Source organism: Canis aureus, chromosome 8 (genome assembly GCF_053574225.1).
Source record: "Canis aureus isolate CA01 chromosome 8, VMU_Caureus_v.1.0, whole genome shotgun sequence".
Lineage (NCBI taxonomy): Eukaryota > Metazoa > Chordata > Mammalia > Carnivora > Canidae > Canis > Canis aureus.
The window spans coordinates 63,078,510-63,102,738 of NC_135618.1; the positions used below are offsets into that span (position 1 = coordinate 63,078,510).

General features: G+C 55.2%; 1 protein-coding gene across 3 annotated transcripts in view; it reads left to right on the plus strand.

Annotated features, from left to right (window-relative positions):
• LOC144319451 (kinesin-like protein KIF19) overlaps positions 1-24,229 on the plus strand; it is a 45,057-nt gene that overhangs the window by 646 nt on the left and 20,182 nt on the right. For 2 of the 3 annotated variants that reach the window (XM_077907573.1, XM_077907575.1), the window contains exons 2-13: positions 72-152; positions 4,023-4,133; positions 6,248-6,335; positions 7,211-7,347; positions 7,544-7,669; positions 8,303-8,497; positions 11,660-11,812; positions 12,383-12,505; positions 14,454-14,577; positions 19,309-19,486; positions 20,858-21,041; positions 23,044-23,865. In XM_077907573.1, the coding sequence (XP_077763699.1) occupies positions 72-152; positions 4,023-4,133; positions 6,248-6,335; positions 7,211-7,347; positions 7,544-7,669; positions 8,303-8,497; positions 11,660-11,812; positions 12,383-12,505; positions 14,454-14,577; positions 19,309-19,486; positions 20,858-21,041; positions 23,044-23,865 (2,322 nt within the window). The remainder of the gene's footprint in view (positions 1-71; positions 153-4,022; positions 4,134-6,247; positions 6,336-7,210; positions 7,348-7,543; positions 7,670-8,302; positions 8,498-11,659; positions 11,813-12,382; positions 12,506-14,453; positions 14,578-19,308; positions 19,487-20,857; positions 21,042-23,043; positions 23,866-24,229) is intronic. The other variant, XM_077907574.1, reaches the window with a different exon arrangement.

Here is a 24,229-nt window from a genome sequence, read left to right on the forward strand (position 1 = left end):
GTGCAGTGGGAGAATGGGGAGCAGCCTGGTGGCACCCCCGGAAGGCTGCTGCCATGGTGTCCTGCCTACAGGTAGCACTTCGGATCCGCCCACTCAGTGACACGGAACTGGAAGAAGGGGCCACTGTCATCGCCCACAAAGTGGGGGACCAGGTGAGGCCGCGAGGGCACAGGGTGTGTGTCCATGGGGTTCTGATGTTCACCTTCTGCAAGCACTTCCCTGACCTGAGAAGTGTTAATACTGCATGCTTACAGTGGCCAGAGGTGAGAGAGACACAGGGACCTGTCCCCACTGCATTCCTTTCCAGCCGGGGGTGGGGGTGGATGCTGGATAGAAATATGTAGTGTCGGGGAGCTCACTGTCCTAGAGGAGCAAGCAGGGCAAAGGTGGTGGCGCTCTAAGACCTTGAGCAGAGCGCCTAGAGGAGGCAGGAGAAGGAGACCCAGGCCCAGGGAGGGGTCACTCAGAGGGCATAGGGGCAGGAGGGGCAGGTGACAGCGGGGCTTGCCGGGATCCCTGCTCCTTGGAAACATCCCAGATGCTGAGCTGTCTGTGCAGTTTAGAAGCGTTGGCACCAAGGAGTCACATGCCAGAATAAATGCCACATGTCAGGTAAGACAGATTTTTGTCAGGTGAGCTGGATTTTTCCATTTGTCGTTAGAAGGGCAGCTCTAATGGGAGATCGAATGTAGCTTTTGGGAGTAGGTTTGCACTTCAGAGGTGCAGGACCAGGATGCTGGGGAGCCCTGGCTGTGCTCCCCACCAGGTGGGGATACCCAGTGCTGACCTGGCAGGTGGGGAGCTCCAGAGCATGCTGCGGGAAGAGGAGATGGTTGGAGTGTCCGAGCTGTGCAGACATCTGGGAGTGCACTGGGCAGAGGCTGCAGAGCTAGTGTTGAATTCGTGGATCGAGGGTCGTTAAACTGCGGGAACAGAGTTGTGCAGGAAAGAATTTGGCTCAGGTGTGAAGAGTGTACGTGTTCTTAATTCAGAAGCAGCCTTGATCTCGCTACATTCGTGCCATAAGTGCACTGGGGGTCGGGACGCTGCAGGAGATAGATGGAGGGTTCAGGACCCTGGCTGTTCCTGTGTCACGCAGGGCCAGGTGACCAGCTGGAGCAGGGCAGGCAGGCAGGGGTAGGGCTGCCCTGTGCACGGAACAGATTAACACACATCAGAGGAGGAAGGGAGCACCCTTTTAAATAACTTCTAAGGCAGAAACAATTTGCTGGAATCAACAGAGGTTCTCAGGATAGCATCACTGGTCCCCAAACCTCAGTACTGGCCTGGGAATGTCCCCACTGTCCACGGTGACTCTTGTCCTACCGGATGCTGGAGGCCTTGCTGGCCACATCCCGGGGAGGTGACTGACCCACATGTGACAGGTGTTCCCTGTGGGCCCTGGTCCCGGGCAGCTCCATGGACATGAGCGCTGCCCAGAGATTCCTGCAGTTCACGGTGAGAATGTCTCCCACATCCCTGGCTTTGAGGATCCAGTGACTTTAGGGAAACAGGACACTTCTGGATCGTGGGGAGGGGAAATGGCTTTAGTCAGTTGGAACTTCACATCGCCCACGGCCGCGGTCCTTCCAAAGCCTTGGATATTGTGACTTGGTTGGCCTGTTTGGCAGAGGTGGGGCTGTGTGTGCGAGGGTGACAGTGCCATCCACGGGGCCCCCGGGCGCTCTCCACCCTCCCTTCCCCCATGTCCATCTGCTCTACCCTCTGCTCCAGGGTCCCTCAGAGGCCAGCTGGGGCCCAGTTCCCACAGCCTCCTCCCTCTGTGCTGCACAAAACACAGATCACTTTTTGCACACTAAAGTGAGAGGTCCTATAACATAAGGTTCGTGGTTTCAGAGTGAGCCACTCAGTGGCTGTTAGGACATGTACATCCTTGTGCAGACACCACCTCTGTCCAGTTCCAAATGGTTCCTCCTGCCCAGAAAGAGGCTTGCCCCCTCTGAACTGCCCCCCATGCCCTCCGCCAGCCCCGGGCCCCTGCGGTCGGCATGCTGTGGGTGTTTCACATGACCAGGGTCCTGCGGGGCGTGGGCTGCACGTCTGGTTACTCCCACCCAGTGTGGTGGTTTTGACTCATCCACATTATGACATGTTCACATTTCCTTTTAACTTTGTGTGTGTGTGTTTTAAAGATTTTATTTATTTATTTATTTATTTATTTATTTATTTATTTATTCATTCATTCATTCATTCATTCATTCATTCATGAAAGACGGAGAGAGAGAGAGGGAGAGAGAGAGAGAGAGGCAGAGACACAGGCAGAGGGAGAAGCAGGCTCCATGCAGGGAGCCCAACGTGGGACTCTATCCGGGTCTCCAGGATCACGCCCTGGGCTGAAGGTGGCACTAAACCACTGGGCCACCCGGGCTGCCCTAACTTTGTGTTTTGACCTGACTTCAGACTAGCCAGAAATGGTGAGACCCACATAAGATCTCTTATGTCTGCAGCCACATTTCCCACGGTGCTGGGGGTGGGTGGCGGCACCTGGTCACGTCTGCTCCATCCTCCTCTCTCTGTGTGTTTACACACTCCTTGTCACTGGGCTGCTTGAGACATCATGCCCTTCCATGCCCAGAGATGTCCATATGGATTCCTTAAAATCAGGAATATTCTGTGACCCCAGTACAGCGACCAGAGTCAGGAAGTTACTACTGATATTACCCAATCCACACAAGCATTCACTATTGGCTGATTTCTCTCAATAATGTTATTTATAGGGACGCCTGGGTGGCTCAGTGGTTGAGCGTCTGCCTTTGGCTCAGGGCCTGATCCTGGGGTCCTGGGATCGAGTCCCGCATTGGGCTCTCTGCATGGAGCCTGCTTCTCCTCCCTCTTCCTATGTCTCTGCCTTTCTATGTCTCTCATGAATAAATAAATAAAATCTTTTTTAAAAATGATGTTATCTATAGCAAAAAAAAAAAGTTTCTCAGGTATAAGAACTACTGCAGTTGATGCTTCTTGGACACTGAGCACGTGGTCGCTTGTACCCCTTACAGTGTCTTCTGTTACCACGTCCATCCTACAGATGGAAAAACAGAGCCCAGGGTTGGCGGGGGGGAGCCTGTCCTGATGCCCAGTTCCTCCAGGATTCTGGCCTGGCTTCCAGCGAGCATACACGGCGGGAACTATGTGGATGGGGTGGAGGGCTGGCCCCTGAGTCCCTTTCCTGAGATCCTCTCCACGACTACATGGAGAAGAAGAACATGAAGTTTAACAGGTTCAGCTTATGTCATGGAAATCATGCTGGCCTGAAGCCGGGGCAGGCCCCAGGGGCTGCTCCCTGCACCCCTGCCCCAGTCCCCAGGAACCTCTGGGCAGCCCTTGCCTCCCAAGGTCTCTGTTTCCAAAGCTGTGGACCCAGGGAGGGGATGGCGGGGTGGGGGGCTGCAGGGGTGCCAGGCTCTGGGTCTGCCCAGTGTGCCCTCAAGGCTCTGAGGGCTTCCCCCACCCCTACCCCTGCCCCCAGGCCCCCCACCAGCCCTGGAGCTCCTCCTGTAGTAAACAGAGCTGATTGGTCTCTAATTGCCCTGCCCCACCTCCTCCTCCCCTGGGAGAGTCTCCTTTGAACCTCCTGGTCCCCCAGAGACCTTCCTACACCTTGCTTCATAATTACATAATTTGTGTGAGATGGGAGTGCCCCAAGGAGGGGGCCACCACATGTGCTGACTTGGAGAAGCAAAGAGGGGGCTGCAGAGCTGGGGGCAGCGGGGCGGGGTGGGTAGATGGGTGGGGCACACATGCACACTCAGGGGTGCCTGGGGAGTGCAGCAGGCCTGAGGGGTGCAGGAGCCTGGAGAGGAAGTGGAGAGGATGCCTGGGGGTGGAGTCCCCCAAGTCCCCTGCAGAGAGAGGCCTGCAGCCCTCCTCGGACCCAGACCAAGACCTCAGTGCATCAGGCATCGTGGAGGGAGGGCCAGGCCTGGGGTCCTTGAAAATGCAGGAAGCCAGCCCTGATTCTGTGGGCTGCCCCTCCTCTGAGGCCTCCCTCCCGCTGCCCCTAGATGGTGGTGCTCATGGACCCCGGCGAGGACCCCGAGGACACGCTGCGCACACACCGGTCTCGGGAGAAGACCTTCATCTTCGACACTGTTTTCGACCAGCACGCATCACAGGTAACCTGCGCCCCAACACCGCCCCCACCCCAACCCCTCCCCCCGGGCCAGGCTGGCTGTGGTGTCCTCCCCAGACCCTGCAGCCCCTGGGGGAGGATGTGATGGCCAGGTGGTCCTCTCTAGCACTTGTCACAGGAGTCTCCCTGCTGAACAAGGAGTCTGGCACTTGGGTCATCCCAGGGGGCCTGGGGTTCACACACATTCTCACTGGTCCATCCAGACAACCAGGTGGGGTCCCCATCCAGTGAAGGAGGTGGGTGATGCATGAGCACTGTCGGGGGGCCCAGCGAGGCGTATGGTGGTGAGCTGGAACCTGAAGGAGGGAGAGCCAGCTGTGATAGCAGCAGGCGACACGGGGCTGCGGCAGGCAGTAGCTGGCCCTTCCAGAGACCCAGATGGACAGCGGGAGTTTGGACTCAGCATCAGTTGTTCCCCCTAGCACCCTTAAACCAAGGATGGAGTGGTTTGTTCAGGTGGCCTTCAGGTCACCTGAACCTGGCCAGTGACAGGGGTCTCATCACCCCAGGCTATGAGGGGAGCCTGGGGAGTCCGGCAGAGCTGGATGTAAACCCGGGCCTCAGCGGTGGGAATGTCACACCTGCCAATGTCAGGGTGACGCTTTCTGGGGAACGTGTGGCCCAAGACCCAGCCAAGTCAAGGACATGGCCCTGCTGCTGCTGTCAGCCCTGCTCCAATCCAGTGGCGGAGACCCCTGGCACTGCGCACCACACCCTCAACCGCCAAAGAACCACGGGCTCCTGCTTCTCTCCTGGTTCTCGATTGCAGCGGGCCAGCGTCCCCAAAGCCAGGATGGGAGACAAGCATGCCCTGCCATCTTTCCTGACTCCCAGGTCCACAGGAATCAGCCGCTTTTCATCCTGTACAGGGAGGGGGCTGCGCTCACCTGAAGGCCCCTCGCTGGCCATCACTGGGTGCTGGTGGCTTGGAGCTCACTGGGGCTGTCACCCAGAGCGCCCACATGTGGGCAAAGCAAAGCCGCCAGACCTCAGGGCTTGGCCCACAGCTGGCGTGGCGTTCCTTCTGCTGTGCTCTCCTGGTCAGACTCAGGAGCGAGTCAGACTAGAGTCTGGGAGGGAGGAGCGGCAGGGAGGACGCAGCCGTCTTCAGCCCAGCCCTGCCCGTCCTGGCAGTCGAGTGAGCAGGACCTATCTCAGACACACTGGCCACCCCGGGGCATTGGGACTGTCCCCCTCCCTCGGGACTCGACCACAGTGTAAAGAGGACGGAAGACCTCCGTGGGGCTGGAAGTAGGAGGGCCCTGGTCAGCAGCACGGGCTGTCCTTGCAGGCATGGCCTCGATGGTCTTGCCAGCCTCTCAGCAACCCTGTAAAACGTACTGCCATATGGTCCCTGTTTTACAGGCTTCTGGAGCCCATCCTGTAGTGCGAGGTCACAGCTAATCGCAGGGCCAGGTCTCAGTCTCTGAGGGTATGAGTCCAGAGCTGAGGAAGGGAGTGCTGGTGCTCAGATACTATCTCCAGCTGCTCTGCGCCGTGTGACCAGCCAGGGCTGGCGGGACCATTCAGGGACAGGAGAAGCAGGGTCCAGATGGGCACCCAGGAAGGACAGAGGAGGTGGGACTGTCATTTCTGTGGAGCCAGCCACGCCTACCCTCCTGGAGGTGTCCCTTTGGGCAGGGAGCTCACTACTACACCTGTTGCTAGGCACTGCTTACACGGGATTCTCGTGGCCTGAGATGCTCGGGCCTCGATTTTGTCCCTTATGGAGGAGTCCTAATGCTCTTCACAGACTTGCCAGTCTCAGCCATTGTGTTTGACTTCTCTAGGTTCTTGAGAAGCCATGGAGAGGCCCCGTGAGTGCCTAGCACCAGACACGTGTAAGGCCTCATGCCGGAGCTGTCTCTGCACTCTCGTGTCAGCCTCCCTGGCGGCTGCTCAGGGGCCTGGCCCCGTCTCACCCCGTGGGGCGGGGCAGCGGTGGACGGGGACTGGAGCCCATGCTGTGTCTGGAAGGGCCTCTTCCTGAGAGTCCCTGGCGCATGCAGACCTCGCATACTTGTCCTCTCCAGCAGCCCATCGCCTGGGCTCTGGCTGGGCCGCTGTTCCACTGTCTGTCCTTCTGTCCGTCCACAGGAAGACGTGTATCGTGCCACCACCCAGCACTTAGTGGAAGGTGTTGTTTCTGGATACAACGCAACAGTGTTTGCTTATGGCCCCTCAGGTACTGCCTAGCAGCGTCCCAGGAGGGGGCAGGGCTGGTGGCCTCGGGGCTGTCCCTACCAGCGCGGACGGAGCACTGATCATGGCCCAGCCAGTGCTGCGCTGGTCTCCGTGTACCTGTTGGCTCCTTCCATCCTTGTAGCAGCCCCAAAGTCCAGGTAGAGTCATCCTCTTCCCACAGACGAGAAAGCTGAGCCTCAGAGACATACAGTGGCTGCTGCCCCAGGTCACACAGCTGGTAGGAGTGCATGGGGACCCAGCCGCACCTGCACCTTGCTGCCCACAAGGACCCACAGGCTTGTCCATAGCTCCCAGAAGGCTTGACGGAGGTCCACAAAGCTGCGCCACCTCTTGTTTCCTGAAAACTGTGATCGCAGAGGGCCAGGGCAGATGGGGAAACCAAGGCCTGAGACGCGCCTTGCCCAGAGTCACAGCCTGTCGGTGTCATTCATTCAGTAGATGTTAGCAAACACCTACTGTGTGCCAGGCACTGGCAGAGGAAGAGCCATCTGATCCTGGGTTTTGGGAGCAGGGACAGGGGAGAGAGGCATCCTTGGCGACAGCTCTCTTCCTGTTATTGTAGGAAGCACCCATGTCTCAGAACTGGGGGAGGGGCACACACCCCGTGGTCTTTCCTGCTCCCCTTACTATTCAGCCTGCGTCTACACGATGGTCCCGGTGCCCCCGTGCCCACGGTTTCTCCCACAGAGGAGCCATCAGACTCTTCCTTGTTCCCAAAATGGAAGATGAGCATGTCTGAGTGTTCAGGACCCTTTGGCCAACGTAGAGGAGGTATGAGCCATCTCTTAGGGGCGCGTGTCCAGGCGAGTCAGAGCCCGCCTCAGGAATGCCCGCCGTGGTGGGTGTCCGCCGCAGGTGCAGGGAAGACCTACACCATGCTGGGGATGGACGCGGAGCCTGGGATCTACCTGCAGACCCTCGCCGACCTCTTCCGGGCTATCGAGGAGATCCGTGACAGTGCAGACTGCAGCGTGTCCATGTCCTACCTCGAGGTGAGCCCGCCTAGCTGCCTCGGCTGCCCCATCCATGAATGGGTGCAACCATTCACTACAGCCCTCTGTGTGTGGCCCCTGATGCCCTCCGGGCATCTGAGACTGCTCTGGGGATGCAAGGCCCCTGTGATCATTAAGTCCTGCCCTGCTTTTGCACCAAAGCTACTTTCTTTCCCGCTTTTGTCTCTCCTCCCAGATTTATAATGAAGTGATCCGAGATCTCCTGAACCCATCCTCTGGGTTTCTGGACCTGAGAGAAGATTCTAGGGGCAGCATCCAGATCGCAGGCATCATGGAGGTCTCTACCTCAAACGCCCAGGAGGTGAGGGTCACAGAGGGAAGTAGGCCTCAGCCTCGGCAGCCACCCTCGCCAGAGCTCACCAGCAGAGCTGCACACGCAGCCCCCCCGCATTGTTTCTTGGCTAATGGGGTGACAGAGGCTGTGCTTGGAGCAGACATCGCTGATAGACCACCATGCCCTTAGCAGCATCCCTTGTGGGGTTGGGTCAGGGAGCCTTCCTGCTTGTCCTCCCTCTACTGCGGCTCGCTGGCTTGGTTCCCATGGCGGCTTGTGCACAAACAGGTTTCAGCCTGCCTGCCAGCCAGCGAGCCCATACGACTGTGGGATTCTGTGGTGGAAAGTTCTGGGACTGCCCCAGCTCTGTGGGGAAGAGGAGGGTAATCCAGTGGCGGTGTCTGCAATGCACAGAGCAGAGGGAGGGTGGTACAAGCGTCCACAATGGTCTGTTCCTGCTGGACTGGTTGACGGAGGATTAATCGGTCACTCTGTGCTGCAAACCAGAAATTGCTTCCACTGGATGAGGTTCTGTTGGCAAAGAGCTGTCCAAGAGGGTTCAAGGGACCAATGCTCCTCTCTTGGATTGGGTGGTTCCGGAGGGAGCATGTGGCCTCCCATGGGCCCCGACCACCCACCCAACCCCACTTGTGTCTTCAGATCATGCAGCTGCTCACCAAAGGCAACCGGCTGCGCACGCAGGAGTCCACGGCCACCAATAAGACATCCTCTCGCTCCCACGCCGTGCTGCAGGTCACCGTGCGCCAGCGGAGCCGTGGCCCAGATTTGGTGGAGGAAGTGCGCGTTGGGAAGCTCTTCATGGTGGACCTGGCAGGCTCAGAGCGGGCATCGCAGGTTCTCTGACGTCCCTCCCACCCCTCCCACCTCCCCACAGTTACTCACCTGTGGCCTGTGAGCGAGGTGCTGCCCCTCCTTGTCCAACAGGTTTTCAGTGCTTAGAGCTGTGCTTGGCCCAGACAGGCATCGCTCATTAACCAGTGATAGAGTGAAGGGAGTCTCAATGAGTGTTGAGTGGCCAAGTCCACTGAGCCAGTGTTTACAAATTTACGGTTCCTGCGTGGCTGGCTCTCCTGATGGGTGAACATCACCCAGACCCAGGGAGCTCTGAGCCTCTGGGGAAAGAGAGTTATGTGAGTGGATAATTATGGCACAGGTGGGCCTGTGCTTTGAGATTCAGGGTCTGCGTGGAGGCTGTGGGAGCCCAGAGGAGGGCTGGGTGGTGGGGTGGGGTCTTAGAGCTGAGCCTGAGAGGGGCATTAGGAGTTTGGTGGGATGCAGGGAAGGGCGTGTCAGGTGGAGGGAACAGTGTGTGTCAAGCATGGCTGTTGGGAGGACGGCGCCCAATTTACTGTGGACCGACCTGGCTGATGGCCCCGACACTCCTGCTGAGGGTCCCACTTGCCTGTCCCTGAGCTCTTGTTTCACCTGTCCTTTGTGGCACCTGTCACTGGGAGAGGGCAGCTTATCTTCTGCTGTCCCAGGCGCCTGAGCCTTCTTTGAGGGCAGGACCCAGCCCAGGGCCGGGCTGGACAGAGGCAGTGTCCACATGGTAATGTTATCAACAAACGGCCCTTAGCTGATATGATCCACGTAACCCCCAGCACAGTGTAAGGTGGGCAGCAATGTGGATCTGGGACCTGGCAGTGCTGTGACTTGGCCGTGTTAGGCGGTGGGTCCAGGCTTTGGACCTGGGGGCCTTTTGCCCAAATCCCTGCCTTCTGCTGCTGTGATATTTGTCTTCCAGTTTTTGATCACTGAGTTGTTTTATCCATTCGCTGACCTGCCCTGGGCCTGGCTTGGTGCTCCAGTTGCTAAAATGAGCAGGGCCTGGCCAGCTGCTAGAGTCAGACTGGTTTAAAATGCAATGTGTTTGTAGAAAATGTGAGGCACAGGAGGGCCAGGAGACCAGGAGCTGACTGCCATTGGAAAGATGGTCTTTACTCAGTTCCAAGAGGAAGGGGCACGGGATGCCACACGGGGCCACATGGGGCAGCACCAGGGCTGGTCAGGAGGCAGGGGGTGATGCTGTGGGGGAGAGCCTGCTTATGGTTTCTGGGGGAAGGCAGGGGAGAGGTGAGCGGGCTGGGGACTGGCTAGTCTGAGTAATTCCAGTGGGCTCTGGGGCTTGGGGCTGCCCTGGTTGTCTGGTCCCTGTGGGGTTTTAGGAGAGGGGACAGTGGCCCAGAGTGGGATGGTGGATGTGTGGGCTCTGGGTTGGTGGTCTGCATTTGAAAGGGGTACTCCAGATGAGTTGTTCCTTATCTCCAGGAATTGCCTGATCCTGGGAGGGGGCAGTCGCTCCAGGGTCCGCAAGGATGTCAGTTGTCAAAGCATCAGTGTTCAGGGATCCCTGGGTGGCGCAGCGGTTTAGCGCCTGCCTTTGGCCCAGGGCGCGATCCTGGAGACCAGGGATCAAATCCCACGTCAGGCTCCCGGTGCATGGAGCCTGCTTCTCCCTCTGCCTGTGTCTCTGCCTCTCCCTCTGCCTGTGTCTCTGCCTCTCTCTCTCTCTGTGTGACTATCATAAATAAATAAAAATTAAAAAAAAAATTAACAGATATTATAAAAAAAAAAAAAGGCATCAGTGTTCAGATAATAAAGGACACAGTTGGCACACAGACAGATGTGGGTGCGGACGAGTCATGCAGGTGAAGCCCCGTGTGATGGAGGTCTGGGACTCTGGCCTGGTCTAGCTGGGCCTGGCTGTGTCCTTGGGACAAGATGGCCAGGGTTGCAGGGACAGAGTCCAGGGTCTGAGTCCTTGCTCTCACTCTGCTCTGACTTGCAATGTGCCTTTGGGTAAGCCATTGCCCCTCTCTGGGCCTTGGTTTTGTTTCAGCTGTATATTCAAGTGGCCTACATGGGCTAGTTTTACAATCTGCTTGGCACTCGCGATTTTCTTCATAGAAAATCACTTAGAAAAGACTGTGCTACAGGGCATGAGGTCTCTGAGAAAGCCCCCTAACTTTGTGACACGGATGCATGATGTGAGCAGCTGCCCTGGCTCTGACCACGCCAGCAGCTCCGGTGCTGCCCTGCACCAGCTCCCACTTTTTTTTTTTTTTTTTTTAAGATTTTATTTATTTTTTCATGACACACACAAACACACACACACACACACACACACACACACACACACAGAGAGAGGCAGAGACACAGGCAGAGGGAGAAGCAGGCTCCATGCACCGGGAGCCCGACATGGGACTCAATCCCGGGTCTTCAGGATTGCGCCCTGGGCCAAAGGCAGGCGCCAAACTGCTGCACCACCCAGGGATCCCAAGATTGCACCTTTTGGCAAAAGAGGAAGACGGGACAGACTAGGAGATCTGTTAGAGATTCTCAAACCATGCTCCAGGTTGACTTCAAAATCCATGCCCTTAAAGAGAAAAATAAATTTTTTTCCTGATTTCACATGTACTAGAAACACAGTGCAGAAAATATGGAATATAGGGATCAGGGGAAGAAAGTAAGAGTCCCCACCGTGCTTGCACTTGGAAGTATTCACCACGAGGGCAGTTTGGATCCCTCACACATCTTCCTTCAAGCAGCCCCTGCTATGAGCTGGGCACTGCCAGGATTCTGGGCCCCAGAGACACTTGGCCATCGCAGAGCCTGGGATCCAGCGGGGAGTGGACAGGAAGATAGGGATCACGGCAGAGAGCAGGGCAGTTGCTAGGGAGGCCCAGTGATGGAGGAAACAGGGCCACAGAGAGTGAGGACAGGGAGCCCCTGTGCCAAAGGTGAGGAAAGTTCTGGCATGGCGAAACCCACACGCCCATCTGCGCCTCGTACAAGTGGGGTTATTATACATGGATGTCCCTCTAACCCGGGTCTCATCTCCTTTAATGAGGAGCACACCGTTGCCATCTGCATGGAGCTCTGCAGTGTTCCCTCTTGTAGCCACGTAGTGCCCCACACAGAGAGTCCTGTCACCTCCGGGCCCCAGTGCATGCTGTCTGAGCCACTCGGGCCCAGACCTCGTCCTCTCCCACCCAGACCCAGAACCGCGGCAAGAGGATGAAGGAGGGTGCCCACATCAACCGCTCCCTGCTGGCACTGGGCAACTGCATCAATGCACTCAGCGAGAAGGGCGGCAGCCGGGCGCAGTACGTGAACTTCCGAGACAGCAAGCTCACACGCCTGCTGAAGGTACAGCCATGGGCCAGCATCGCTGGGGGCTTCCCTGCCAGGAGGGAGGCCCAGACCTGGGGCTGAGCACTGCGCCCCCACTGGGAACCCCTGAAGGCAGGAGAGCATTGTAGAAACCGTGACTGGTCACTGTCTGACAGCTCCATCCCTCTGAGTGTGGGCGTGGGCCAGCCTGGGCTTGCATATTCCCAGCCACAGGGAGCTCACTACCTTACTGAGGCTGTCTGTCCCATCTTGGACGCTCTGACAGTGAGATATTCCCCCCCTATTCTGGGATGGACACTGCCCCCTCTATGCTGTAGCAAGGGTGAAGGTGAACAAATGATCAAAACAATAAGTAAATGTCCCTGTAGATCTGGCTTCTCAATCTAATCTGTTCTCATCAGAGCAGAAGTCCGAGGGGGTGGGCCTGGAACAGATCTCACTTTGTCTGAGTGTCCCCTCCCCGAGTACCAAACTCTTGGTCCTGGCATCACCTGCCATGCTCAGGGCTTGGAGCAGGAACCTCAGAGGGCTGGGATGGGAGGGAGATATTCCCCTTACCCCCAGCTCGGACCTTCCACTGCACAGGATGCCCTGGGAGGGAATAGCCGGACCGTGATGATCGCACACATCAGCCCAGCCAGCACGTACTTCGAGGAGTCTCGGACCACTCTGCTGTATGCCTACAGGGCAAAGAACATCAAGACAAGGGTGAGGCCCCCATGTGCTCACTCATCTGCTTCCCTACTCACTGAATTCTAACTCAGTGCTCCCTGCGGAGCCTCTAGGGGAGGCTCCCATCCACCCCAGGGCTCCCAGCATGCTAAGTTCCTGGGCACCTGACATATCTGTCCCACTTCTCGTCTCTGAGGTGGACACTGGCATTGAGTTTCAGGCCCCCAAGTCCAGGAGGACCTTATCTCAAGATCCTTAATTACATCTGCAAAGACCCTTTATCCTCATGAGGCTGCAGTCTTGGGGTTCGGGGTGTTTATGATGTGGACTTAGCTGTCAGGCACACTATGAGCCCTTGATGTTTTGATTGAGTTTATCGCCACCCTCTCCCCAGGAAGAGGGGCCTATTATCTTTCCATTTTGTAGCCTGGGCAGCTGAAGCATGGAGAGAGGGCAACTTCTCCAACCTTCTCGGCCCAAGCAGAGTTGGTGTTGCCACCCAGAGAGCCTGGCTGCAGCTCATTGCATGAGCTGCTGTGCCGCTTGGCCACACTGTAGTGTTCAGTGTAGAGGATTCATCTCCGAGGGCTGTATGCAGGTGCAGGGACACCACACATGTACGCTGCCCAGGGCACACAGGCCTAGTGGTCAGCGAGGGGAGGTGTCACTGGCTGTGGTTATCATTGCCCACAAACAAGGGATGAGCCCTTCCCACCGTGCGGCTCTGAGTGAGGTGCCAGGATAGCCTCTGCTTTCAGCCAAACTTTGAGCTTAGCTATGGGGTGAGGCAGATGGCAAATATGACCTCCCACAGTTAAGTGTGTCACTTCCAATTGTTGTGAGTGCTCTCTCCGTGAGAGCCACAGGGTGCTGCAAGGAAGAGCGGTGGAGAAGACAGAGTTCAGGGGGTCAGTCGAGGACACCGGGCCCCGAGTGAGGGATAGCCTGGGTGTGCAGGCTCAGGACTGTCAAACGAGGTGTTTGTGCCTCATGACCAGGACTTCCACCCTCCAAATTCAACAAAGAGAAGCTTGGGCTCAAGTGCTCCAGGAGGCTGTGTCACTAGAAAGCCCCAAAGTAACCATCAAAGGGGACAGGGCCATCAAACTGGTGCGTCCCTCCCATGGACCGCTTTGCGGTTGGAGAGAATGGGGCAGACAGACGGCCTCCCAGACACATCACCGGATGAAAAAAGCAAGTTAAAGAAGAAAAGTTCTGGGGAGTGCCTGACTGACTCAGTAGGTGGAGCATGTTGACTCTCATCTCAGGGTTGTGAGTTCAAGCCCCACGTTCGGCGTGGAGCCTACTTAAAAAAAAAAAAAAAAAACAAATGTTAAAAAAGAAAATAATAGCCCTGGTCTGATATAATTTACATAGAAAACCAAAGCCAAACCTGTAGCAAGAAACTCCCCCTCTATGTCTCTGTAGATGTATATATGTGAGTAAAACCACACAGAGGAAGATCCGGAGGGCACACATCAAAGTTACGCAGTGGTTACCCACGGGGAGGGTTTTTAAAAAGACTCTTGATGGATCATTTGAAATTTCTTCACTGGCAAAAAATGCATGACGGAAAATTTACCATCTTAATGAATTTCAGTGAACAACAGTTCAAGGGCACCGAGCACATTCCTGCTGCTGAGCCGCCATCCCCTCGTCTGGTTCCGGAATGTACCATCCCCGTGACACACTGATACCCTGGCCCCACCGTCTACTCTCTATCTGGGAGTCTGATGACGCCGGGATCTCATGTGGGTGGGGTCCCCATGTCCATCCTTCTGTGTCTGGCTTGTGTCACTCGTCCTCTCGTCCTCAGGGTGCATCCCTGTGGTGGCAGGTGGCAAGGTTCCTCTCTTTTCAAGGCTGAGGTGTGTCAATCTGAATTTTCCCAACGAAATGTGCTGGCGTCCTTGTGGTGTGAATATGTCACGCAGCAGGACGGTTCCCACAAGCTCTGACCTTTGCCGCGTGTCCCATCCACCAGGTGAAGCGCAATCTGCTGAACGTGTCCTACCGCATTGCACAGTACACGGACGTCATCTCTGACCTGCGCAGGGAGATCGAGCACCTCAAGTCCAAAATTGAGAAGCAGGAGGGGGAGAAGAGAGGTAAACCCAGTGTCTGTGAAGCACAAAGTAGAGCCAAGCTCCTGGGACCCCTGTGGCTGCGCCGCCCCACCCAGGGCATGTGGCGTGGCCTTCGGTGCCAGCCCACCATGTGCTGCCTGCCGTCTCTGGGCCCCTGGTGGCAAGGAGGGGCTGGCTTCCCTGTCTTCTCCCCAGCTCCTCCTCTACCTTTCCTCTCCTTCTCACCCTCCCATATTCTTGTTTTTCCCTTCTCCCCAGATCAGTTTTTCTTTAAAAACAGAATCTTCCACTCTGGAATAATTTTAGATTTACAAAAAAAAAGTTGCAGAATAGTACAGAGAGTTCTCTGCTTCCCCTAATGTCAGCATCTAAATCTGTGTTTATTTGCTGTGGCAAAGCTCACACAACTTAACATTTACCGTCTTCAAGTGCGTACATGGTTCAGTGGTATTTGTCTAGTCCACAGTGTTCTGCAGCCACCATCTCCATCTGGTTCCAAAGCATTTCCACCTTCTCCCCAAACAGATCCCATGTCCATCACACAGTTTCTCTCCATTCTCCCTTTCTCCCCAGACCAGTCTTAGGGTAGACCTTCCTTAGGGGTGAGCATATCATAACTTCTCCAAAAATTATAAAATTAATCAGTAAGTTAAAAAGATATCTTTAAAAGCACCAGTAAGAAAGTCAGGCACACACACATGTATATATATGTACATACATACCTGCATCCATACATGTTCTTATGCCTGATTAAGATAAGCTTTGCCATAACAAATACAGGATTTTTGAAAATCGGTAAGAAAGAACAAATGAGCCAAACCTGGGAGAATAAATAGATGATTCAAAGAATTCTTAGTGGCCAATAAACGGGGAAAGATTCTTTTTTTTTTTTAAGATTTTATTTATTTATTCACGAGAGACATGGAGAGAGAGGCAGAGACACAGGCAGACGGAGAGCCCGATGTGGGACTCCATCCCAGAACCCCAGGATCACTCCCTAAGCCAAAGGCAGATGCTCAACCACTGAGCCACCCAGGTGCCCATAGGGAATGATTCTTAATTGCATCAGGAAACAGACACACATTGAAATAATTTTCACTGATCAGATTGGCTGAAGTTAAAATGTCAGGTAATAGTAAACAGATGATATAAAATACAGTACGTAGATGGAAATGTGAACACTCTTACTGGGAATGTGAATTACCCTGTGTCTTTGGGAGGCCAGCTTGGCGGCATCTGTTCAAACTTAGAGCGTGCGTGTTCTGTGCCCTAGCGCTCTCACTCCTCCAGATCCACTGTGAGGCCCATGTTCTCCTGTGCCCAGGAAGCTGGGGGACCATAGTGTGCCCATCATGGGGTGGGGGTGGAGGTCTGGATGAGCATACTGATGTGCCCCCTGACTCTGGTTACGGAGGCTGGGCAGGCCCATCTGTGTAGCCAGACCCCACGTAGGCATGTTGCTCACATTTTTTATTATGGGAATTTCCAACACTTGCTGAGGAGGAAGTCAAGAATGGCATACCCCAGCCAGAGCCACCACCAGGCTCACTCGCTGTGTCCTCCCCACGCTGCCCCCATCCCATCATCTGGAGGTGAATTCCAGACATCATACCACTGTACTGAGAGATACGAGAGTACGTACTCCCTATGAAACAGAGACTCCACCAACACAAAACTACATGCCTTTTCCATGGCTAGAAAATGTGTCCATGTCTGTGGTGTCATCAGATGGTTGGTGGGGGTGCAAGCTTCTAACAAGCCCGTCGGTGTCATCCGGCCACACCTTGAATGTGGCCTCTTCTCTTCCATGAGCATCCCCTCTTCCTTTTTGTGGTTTTCCTTTTGATTCCTACTGAAGACACAATCCTTTGTCCTGTGGATTTTCTGACTGTTGGCTTTGCCAATGGCTCTGTCCTCTAAGCTCCTATACAAGAGCAGTTGTACTAAATGCTGGGAAAAGGGGTTTTCAGACTCTCATTAAAAGTTGGAAATTGAGGGCATGTTGTATGAAGGGATGGGGGTGATAGCTGGCAGGTCCCTGACACCGTAGCCACACCAGTGACTGGTCCGGGGACTCCATGAAGGTGGTACCCCAGGAACAGGAGGTCACGGAGCTCAGGTCCTCAGGTTGGTGTCTGGATCACCTGGGAGGATTTGGGAGTCACCAAGAAAACTGAGAGAGCAGTGGTGAGGAGAAACTCCAGAGCCAGGTGTGAGCATCTTCCACAGAGAAGGAACAGTAGCCATGGCATCCCGGAGGCACTGCTGAGAGGCTCTGTTGAGTCTTCCTCCGGCCTTTTGTTGTCTCCTTCCTTGCACTGGCTGTAGGTTTATTATTTTTTTTTAAAGATTTTATTTATTTATTCATGAGAGAGAAGAGAGAGAGAGAGAGAGAGAGAGAGGCAGAGACACAGGCAGAGGGAGAAGCAGGCTCCATGCAAGGAGCCTGATGTGGGACCCGATCCCAGGACCCCAGGATCACACTCTGAGCTGAAGGCGGCACTAAACCGCTGGGCCACCTGGGCTGCCCGTAGTTTATCCTTCCTTCACTAGCTCCCTGAGGTCACTGCTGTCATTTGACGTGAACCTGTCTGGATTGTGTTCTGTGCAGCGTGGTAGACACGGATGTGTCCAGATAGGGATGCATGGTTTATGTGATATATGTCCATGGGGCAGGGGGTTGACTTTAAGCTTTGACATAAAATGACATTAGTCTATGGCTATTGCTCTGTACCTTGTTTTTCTCACCCAGTGGTGTGTCCTGGTGGCCTGTGCAATGGGTCTGCCCCATTCTCTAGTCTCTCCAACAGCTGCAGAATATTCCACTAGAGTCTGCAGATCTCATCCCCTTTGATGGGCACTTTGGGGCTTTCTAGTTACTCAGTCTCCTTGGGCACATGGGTGCCTATTTGTTTTAGGTGATTTGGCTCAGGGTTCTGTGAGAACAAAAGGGTGAAGGAAGTCTGCAAAGAAAAGGGGCTGTTTTTGATGCCAGACTGCTTCCCAGGTGGTCAACAGAAGGCTGGCGGGTGAGTGGGGGTGAAAGATGGGGTTGTCGTAGAGAATTTGCAAAGTTAGGTGGTGACCAGGACACTTGGACTTCTTTGGAATCAGTGCTGAACAGGGAGGCATGCTGTAAGGACCTTTACCCCGATGGCCTCTTAATTATTGGGAATGGCCCTAGGTGGTCTGTACTGGGAAGGCAGGCAGTGTCGTGAGGGATTGGTGGTCTCATGGTGAGCCCTGAGGGCATGATGGGATTCCCTTGGGTCCTGCTGTGGCATGCCTGGGGTAGTAGTGGGACATTGGTGTGCACGTCTCTGCCAAGAGCATTATGAGCATCTCCAGGGTACCAACTACTCCCCCATATCTTGTTTTAATGACTACAATGGTCAGGTATTCAGATGCATGGTTCATTTTGCCCATCTCAGATTGCTTGGCATTTAAGGAAAAAGTGCCCCTTGACCACTGCCCTCCAGCTCAGGGGAACAGACTGTGTGTGGTCAGAGTGGAGCTACCATGGGGCAGTCAGGGAATACCATCAATTAACCATGGACAACTATTAGGTAGGAGCTTACATGGGAAACAAAAAGACAAAACTAGTTTGCTCTGTGAAGCTTACATTCTAGTAGGAAAGTCAGGGGCCAAACATGGATCACAAAATGTTTATCAATTACCAATGTGCAGAGGACTGTGAAGAAGAAGGCAGGATGTTATCAGAACAAGTGGCAGGTGGACCCAGATTGAGAATCTGAGAGGGTTTCCCTGAGGAAGTGAGTGAAGTCTGAGCTCAGACGGCTTACCCAGACACACCCCTCCTTGGATTCCTGAGATGCAAATCCAGGTAATCTGACCCCAAACCAGGCAAAGAGGCCCTCTAAACCATCCATTGGATTATCTAGCCATCCATCCATCCATCCTTTCCGCTCTTCTCCATCTATCTATCCATCATCTACCCACCCACCCACCCATCCACACATCCATCTCTCCATCTCTCCATCCATCCATTTACCCACCCATTCATCCATCCATCATCTAACCATCTATTCACCCATTATTCACCCATCCATCCATCCACCCATCCATCATCTACTCCTCCATCCATCCATCCATCCATCCATCCATTATTCATCCACCCATTCATTCATGTATCCATCATTCACCCATCCATCCATCCATCCATCCATCCATCCATCCATCCATCCGTCCATCATTTACCTACTCATCCACCCTTCAACTAGCCATCCACCCACCTATCCATACATTTATCTCTCCATCCATCCATCATTCACCCACCCATCCATCATCTACTCATCCATCCATTTTTCATCGACCTATTCATCCATCCACCATTCACCCATCCATCCATCCATCCATCCATCCATCCATCCATCATTCATCCATCCATCATTTACCCACTCATCCATCCATCCATCTATCCATCCATCATCTACCCATCCACCCACCTATCCATACATTTATCTCTCCATCTATCCATCATTCACTTACCCATTCATCCATCCATCCATCCATCCATCCATCCATCATCTACCCATCCATTCATCCATTATTCACCCATTATCCATCCATCCACCCACCCATCCATCCATCCGCCTATCTATCATCTGTCCATCCACTCATCCATCCAAACATGTGTATAGAGTTCTTGGTCCAGACCACTACAAGCATTGAGTTCCACCTTGGCTTAGGGAGCATTACTCCTGGTGCAACTAACTCTTTTCCTGCCCCCAGTCATGATCCCCCCCAGTGATGGAGAGGAGGATAGCCGCCTGCAGATGAACAAGATCCGGGCACAGCTCATCGGAGCCTTCAAGGAGCAGTTGGAGATGCGGCGCAGCCTGGTGGAGCTGGAGAACACCAACATCGAGCTGCATGTTGACACGTCCCGCCACCTGCTCACCATTGCAGAGTGAGTGTGCCCACTCACCCAGGCCCAGATGCCATGCATCTGCACAGGGCAAGGAGGCCAGCCAGGACACAAGGGGCCACTGGGAAAGCCCTTTTTTGCTATTGTGCAGCCTCTACCTCCTGCAGGTATCCCAAGGGGACTTTAGTGAAGGGCACCCTCTCTTCCTAGGCAGAATTCCTGGCCCAATCCTTTCCTGCTCTCCTGCCCCTGTTGCTAAGCTGGGCTGGATGGGGAAAGGCTTGCAGTTCCCTTTGATTTCCTTGTCTCAAGCTAGAGTCCAGAGTCAGCCCTGGCAGGTTAGGATTAAGCCCATTTTACATAAGAGGATGTTGAGGCTCAGAGGGGATGTGGGTTTATCTAAGGTTGTACACCCACTAGGCCAGGACTCATCTACCCATCCACATATACTTGCTATTTGCACCTACTGTGAATAGACTGACCACACATGGAGGGTCTGGCCATGCAATTTGTCATCTGGAGTGGGATGTGTTTAAGAGGGTGAGGGGTGCTATTTATGCTGGGACAGCTGGTGTGCCTGGTCCTGCCCCGGACAAATTAGCACACCTGGCTCCCCTGCTTACGGTAACTAACATGAAGTGTTGGGGCCCCAGCCCATTTCTTATCTTGTCCTCCCCACATTCTCCTCTTCCTGCTTCTTCCTGTTTCTTTTCTTTTCTTTTTTTAAATTTTTATTTATTTATGATAGTCACAGAGAGAGAGAGAGAGAGAGAGAGAGGCAGAGACACAGGCAGAGGGAGAAGCAGGCTCCATGCACCGGGAGCCCGACGTGGGATTCGATCCCGGGTCTCCAGGATCGTGCCCTGGGCCAAAGGCAGGCGCCAAACCGCTGCGCCACCCAGGGATCCCTATTTTCTTAATTATACACACAGTGTGAGATCTGCACTGGAGGAATTCTTATACCAGGAAAGGCTCTCTGTCCACCTGTTGCTGCGTCCCCCCACCCCACAGTGTCCGTGGCAGTTCACACCCAGCCTGGTGTCCTCATCCTCTTTGAGGTTTTGCCCCGAGTGGGGTCATCACAGCTAACCTTCAAAGCCCCAGGTGTACTGTTGCCATCGGGTCCCACGGCTGAGGAAAGCAGGCTCAGTGGGGGCACGTTTGTATACAGGTGGCCTGAGGCCCCCTGGGCAGAGCCGGGTTTGGGGGTGGTGGGCTGGAGGCAGCAGAGTCCCGTGCTTAATCATTCAGCAATCCTGTGTAATGTTCACTGCCTCTTTATTTCCTTCCAATTTTTGTTTGTGCCCAGTTTTTACAAGCCATCAGGTGGAAGTTGTCACGCCCAGGCCTGTGGGTAGACCAGCCCTGGCGTGGCTTGCACCCTGACCCCTGACCCCTCTGTTGCGGCTGCAGCTGGGAGCGTGAGAAGACCCACCAGCATGCACACAGGGAGAGGACGTCAGAGAGGGACGAGGAGCCAGCAGAGGCTGATGCAGACGGGGATGAGGGCGAGTCTGTGGAGCCACACGAGGTGGCTCTGGCCAGAGAGGAAGTCAACATGCTTTTGGCTGAGCAACGGAAAACTGCAGCCCTCAAGGTGGGGAGGAGGGTCTGCCCATGTGTGGTCACATCAGCGGTGTGAACACAGTGCCCCGGGTCAGGCCTACCACAACCAACCGGCCTGTAGATGGGAGCCAGTCTCAGGAAGTAGAGATAAATGGTTCCACATCCCCTGGGGATGTGACCTGGGCTGACTGCAGAGTCCATGCCCTTCATGCTAGTGATGGCAGCAGGGGGTGGCAAGGGTCAGCTCGCAAGAGGACCAGCCCCCGGGGGACCAAGGAGCAGTGGCCGTGCAGATGGGTAGCCCCTGCCCGCCCATCTGCACAGGCAGCTTAAAGGCAAAGCCTCCAGCTTGGAGGGTCTCATGGGCAAGCGCTTTGACCTGGTCCATGTTTTCTGGGGGCATCTCACTCCGTCTTCCCCGGCTCAGGTCTTCCTGACCTGGGCAAGGGCCAGAGGAAGCCCGGTTCCTCCCTGGGGAAAGAAGCCTCTAACACTCCTGTTTCTGAGAAGAGCTGGCTATTTCCATGAGCTGTTAATGCGGTAGCTCATTCTTTTGCGGTCCTGCTTCAGAGAAAGGGCAGAGCTGGCACGCTGCAAAGCTGGGAAGTGCCCTGGAGCAGCCACTGGATCAGCACATTAACATTAGCCTGCTCAGTGCTCAGTGCTCAGGGGTGTGTTCCGGCTCATGGAGGAAGCATCTGCTAAGGTCCAGGTGCTGACAGCAGGGGGCACTTACTTCGGTGAAGAGCCACAGAGCCTAGCCGAGAAGCTCCTCCTGTTGCTGCATCTCCCCTGGAGATTATGGGATCTCCCTTCGAAAGTCCTCTAATATTAAAAATAAGAATGATGCCTTTTGTTTAAACCAATAATGTGCATGAGCAGAGAGCATGACTTCAAGAGTCAAATATTGGTATTGAGATGTAGTGTAGCATGAAAATGAGTCCATCCATTAGTGAGTTAACCAGTGAATCAAGAACAAATCGATGTTTTAAGTGTCCAACTCCATGCCAGGCCTGGGGATATAAAGATGAAAAAGACCTTCTGTGTGACTTAAGCTGTCAGTGTGCCGGGACCCTCCCCACCCATGTGGGGAGGACCTCAGGCAGAGGGGAGGAGGGCCATGCCAGGGGGCTGAGCCAACTCCTCCCAAAGTTGCCCCCTCCCAACCTCAGAAGAAGAGTGAAAGGCTGGAGCACGTCCTCCTGGGCCTCACCAGTGGTTGTCATCCTGCCTGTGTCTGGGACAATGGTCCTGGGGGTGGGCACGCCCAGCAGCCTTGGCTGCAGCCTTGGTTTCCCACAGTGGAGACAACAGGGAGGTATGAGTCCTGGGGTGTGTTCTAAGATGCAACATGTTCATAGAAAATATGAAGCACAGGAGGGCCAGGAGACCAGGAGATGACCACCGTTGGAAAGATGGTCATAGTCACACTTCCAGGAGAAGAGGGCATGGAATGCCATGTGGGGCCACATGGGGAAGCACCAGGGCTGGTCAGGAGGCAGAGGGGGGGACACTGTAGGGAAGAGCCTGTTTATGGTTTCTGCAAGAAAGAGGGGCGAGGTGGGGTGAGCAGGCTTAGGATGAGCAGGCTGGGGACCGGCTAGTCTGAGTAATTCTGGTGGGCTCTGGGGTTGAGGTTGTCCCGGTTGTCTGGTCCCTGGGAGATTGGGGCAGGGATACAGTGGCCCAGAGCATGAGAGCCCCATGGAGGAAGGGAGTTTGGGTACAGGCACTAGGTTGGCTGGTGTACATTTGAGAAGTGCGCCCCTGGGTGAGTGGTTCAGGATCCTCAGGAACTAGCTAGACTTGGGAGGGTCAGTCCCTTCAGGGTCGGTGAGGTCCCAGGTATGAGAGAATAGAACAGAGAAAATAAAGGACGTGGTTAGTGCAGGGTGATGGCCACATGTCCCCTGAGCCCATAGATCACATCATGTTTTCATGGGTACAGGCTGCAAAGCTGAGCCCACAAGGATGAGCACGCATGGGACCACAGGCCCCAGGCACCTGTCCTGAACCCCTGGTCTCTCTGCCAGGCTGGGCTGGAGCAGCGCCTGGCCAATGCCAAGAAGAAGGCCTCACAGCTGGAGAAGCTGCTGCCCACGCAGGTCATCAGTGAGGACCAGCGGGAGGTGCTACGGCTGCTGTGCCGGGCCCACGAGCTGGAGGTGGAGAACACGGAGCTGCAGGCCAACAATCTGTGCCGGAGGAACCTCATGTGCCAGAAGGACTTTGTGATCCAGCGCTACCACCAGCACCGGCTGCTCTGTGAGCAGCTCATCCAGGATCAGTGGCAGCTGATTCAGGGTGAGGCCGCCCCATCCCAGCCCCAGAGGGACGAGGCACTGCTCATGGTCGGGGACAATCCCAGTCCCCAGTGGCCTGGGGGCGGGGGGGACAGCAGTCAGCCTTCAGCCCTCCCCTGTCCCCGGGCCCCTGTGCCCGGTTATGAAACCCTCTCCAGGTGTACAGGTAAGCGAGGAGTAGCCAAGCACAGTGTGCAAGGTGTGCTGGTTAGTGTGAGGGATCCGGGCACACGCACACACGTGGCATGTATGGCACAGACCATCCGGGGGGCAGTGAGGGTAACTGAAAGACCCCATATGGAAACCCCACCGTCTAGAAAATCCTCCTTCATCAGTTTGGACTATTTGCCTTCAAACGTCCATAAAAAAGAAGACACCATCTTCTCCACAAGTAGGGCTGTCACCCACGCCTGCTTTCCCGGCTCTGCAGGGGGTGGCATCGCTGTGCCGGAGTCCCTGGCCAGGCGGCGCTGCCTGTACTCACGGGAGCTGGGCGCGGGCTCGCTGAACCGCCTGCTGCTGCTGCACGCCGTCATGTCCAGCTCCCTGCGGGTGAGTCCCGTGGACTGTGGCACCGCAAGGGGACCCTCAGGGATCCCCCACCCAGCCCTGAGCCAGGCGCCGGAGCCAGCAGCACTGGGTGGCCAAGCCAGTGGCCGGGCTTCCAGGAGGTTTGGGGAGGCCCTGAAGGTTTGCTAGCAGAGGCGCTCCCGAGCTGAGCGTGAGGTGGACCGTGGTGCTTCAGGCACCCCAGGAACGGCATTCTGGGGAGCCTTGGCTGGATCTGGTGTGTTAGCTCTCCTTCAGGGCATGCTGGCAGTCTCCTGCATGGTGGGTGGCATCTGGCGCCAATTCTGGGGACTCCTGAGGGAAGAGGGCTGGGGCAGGGCTCTGCATCCACTCTTCAGACAAAGGC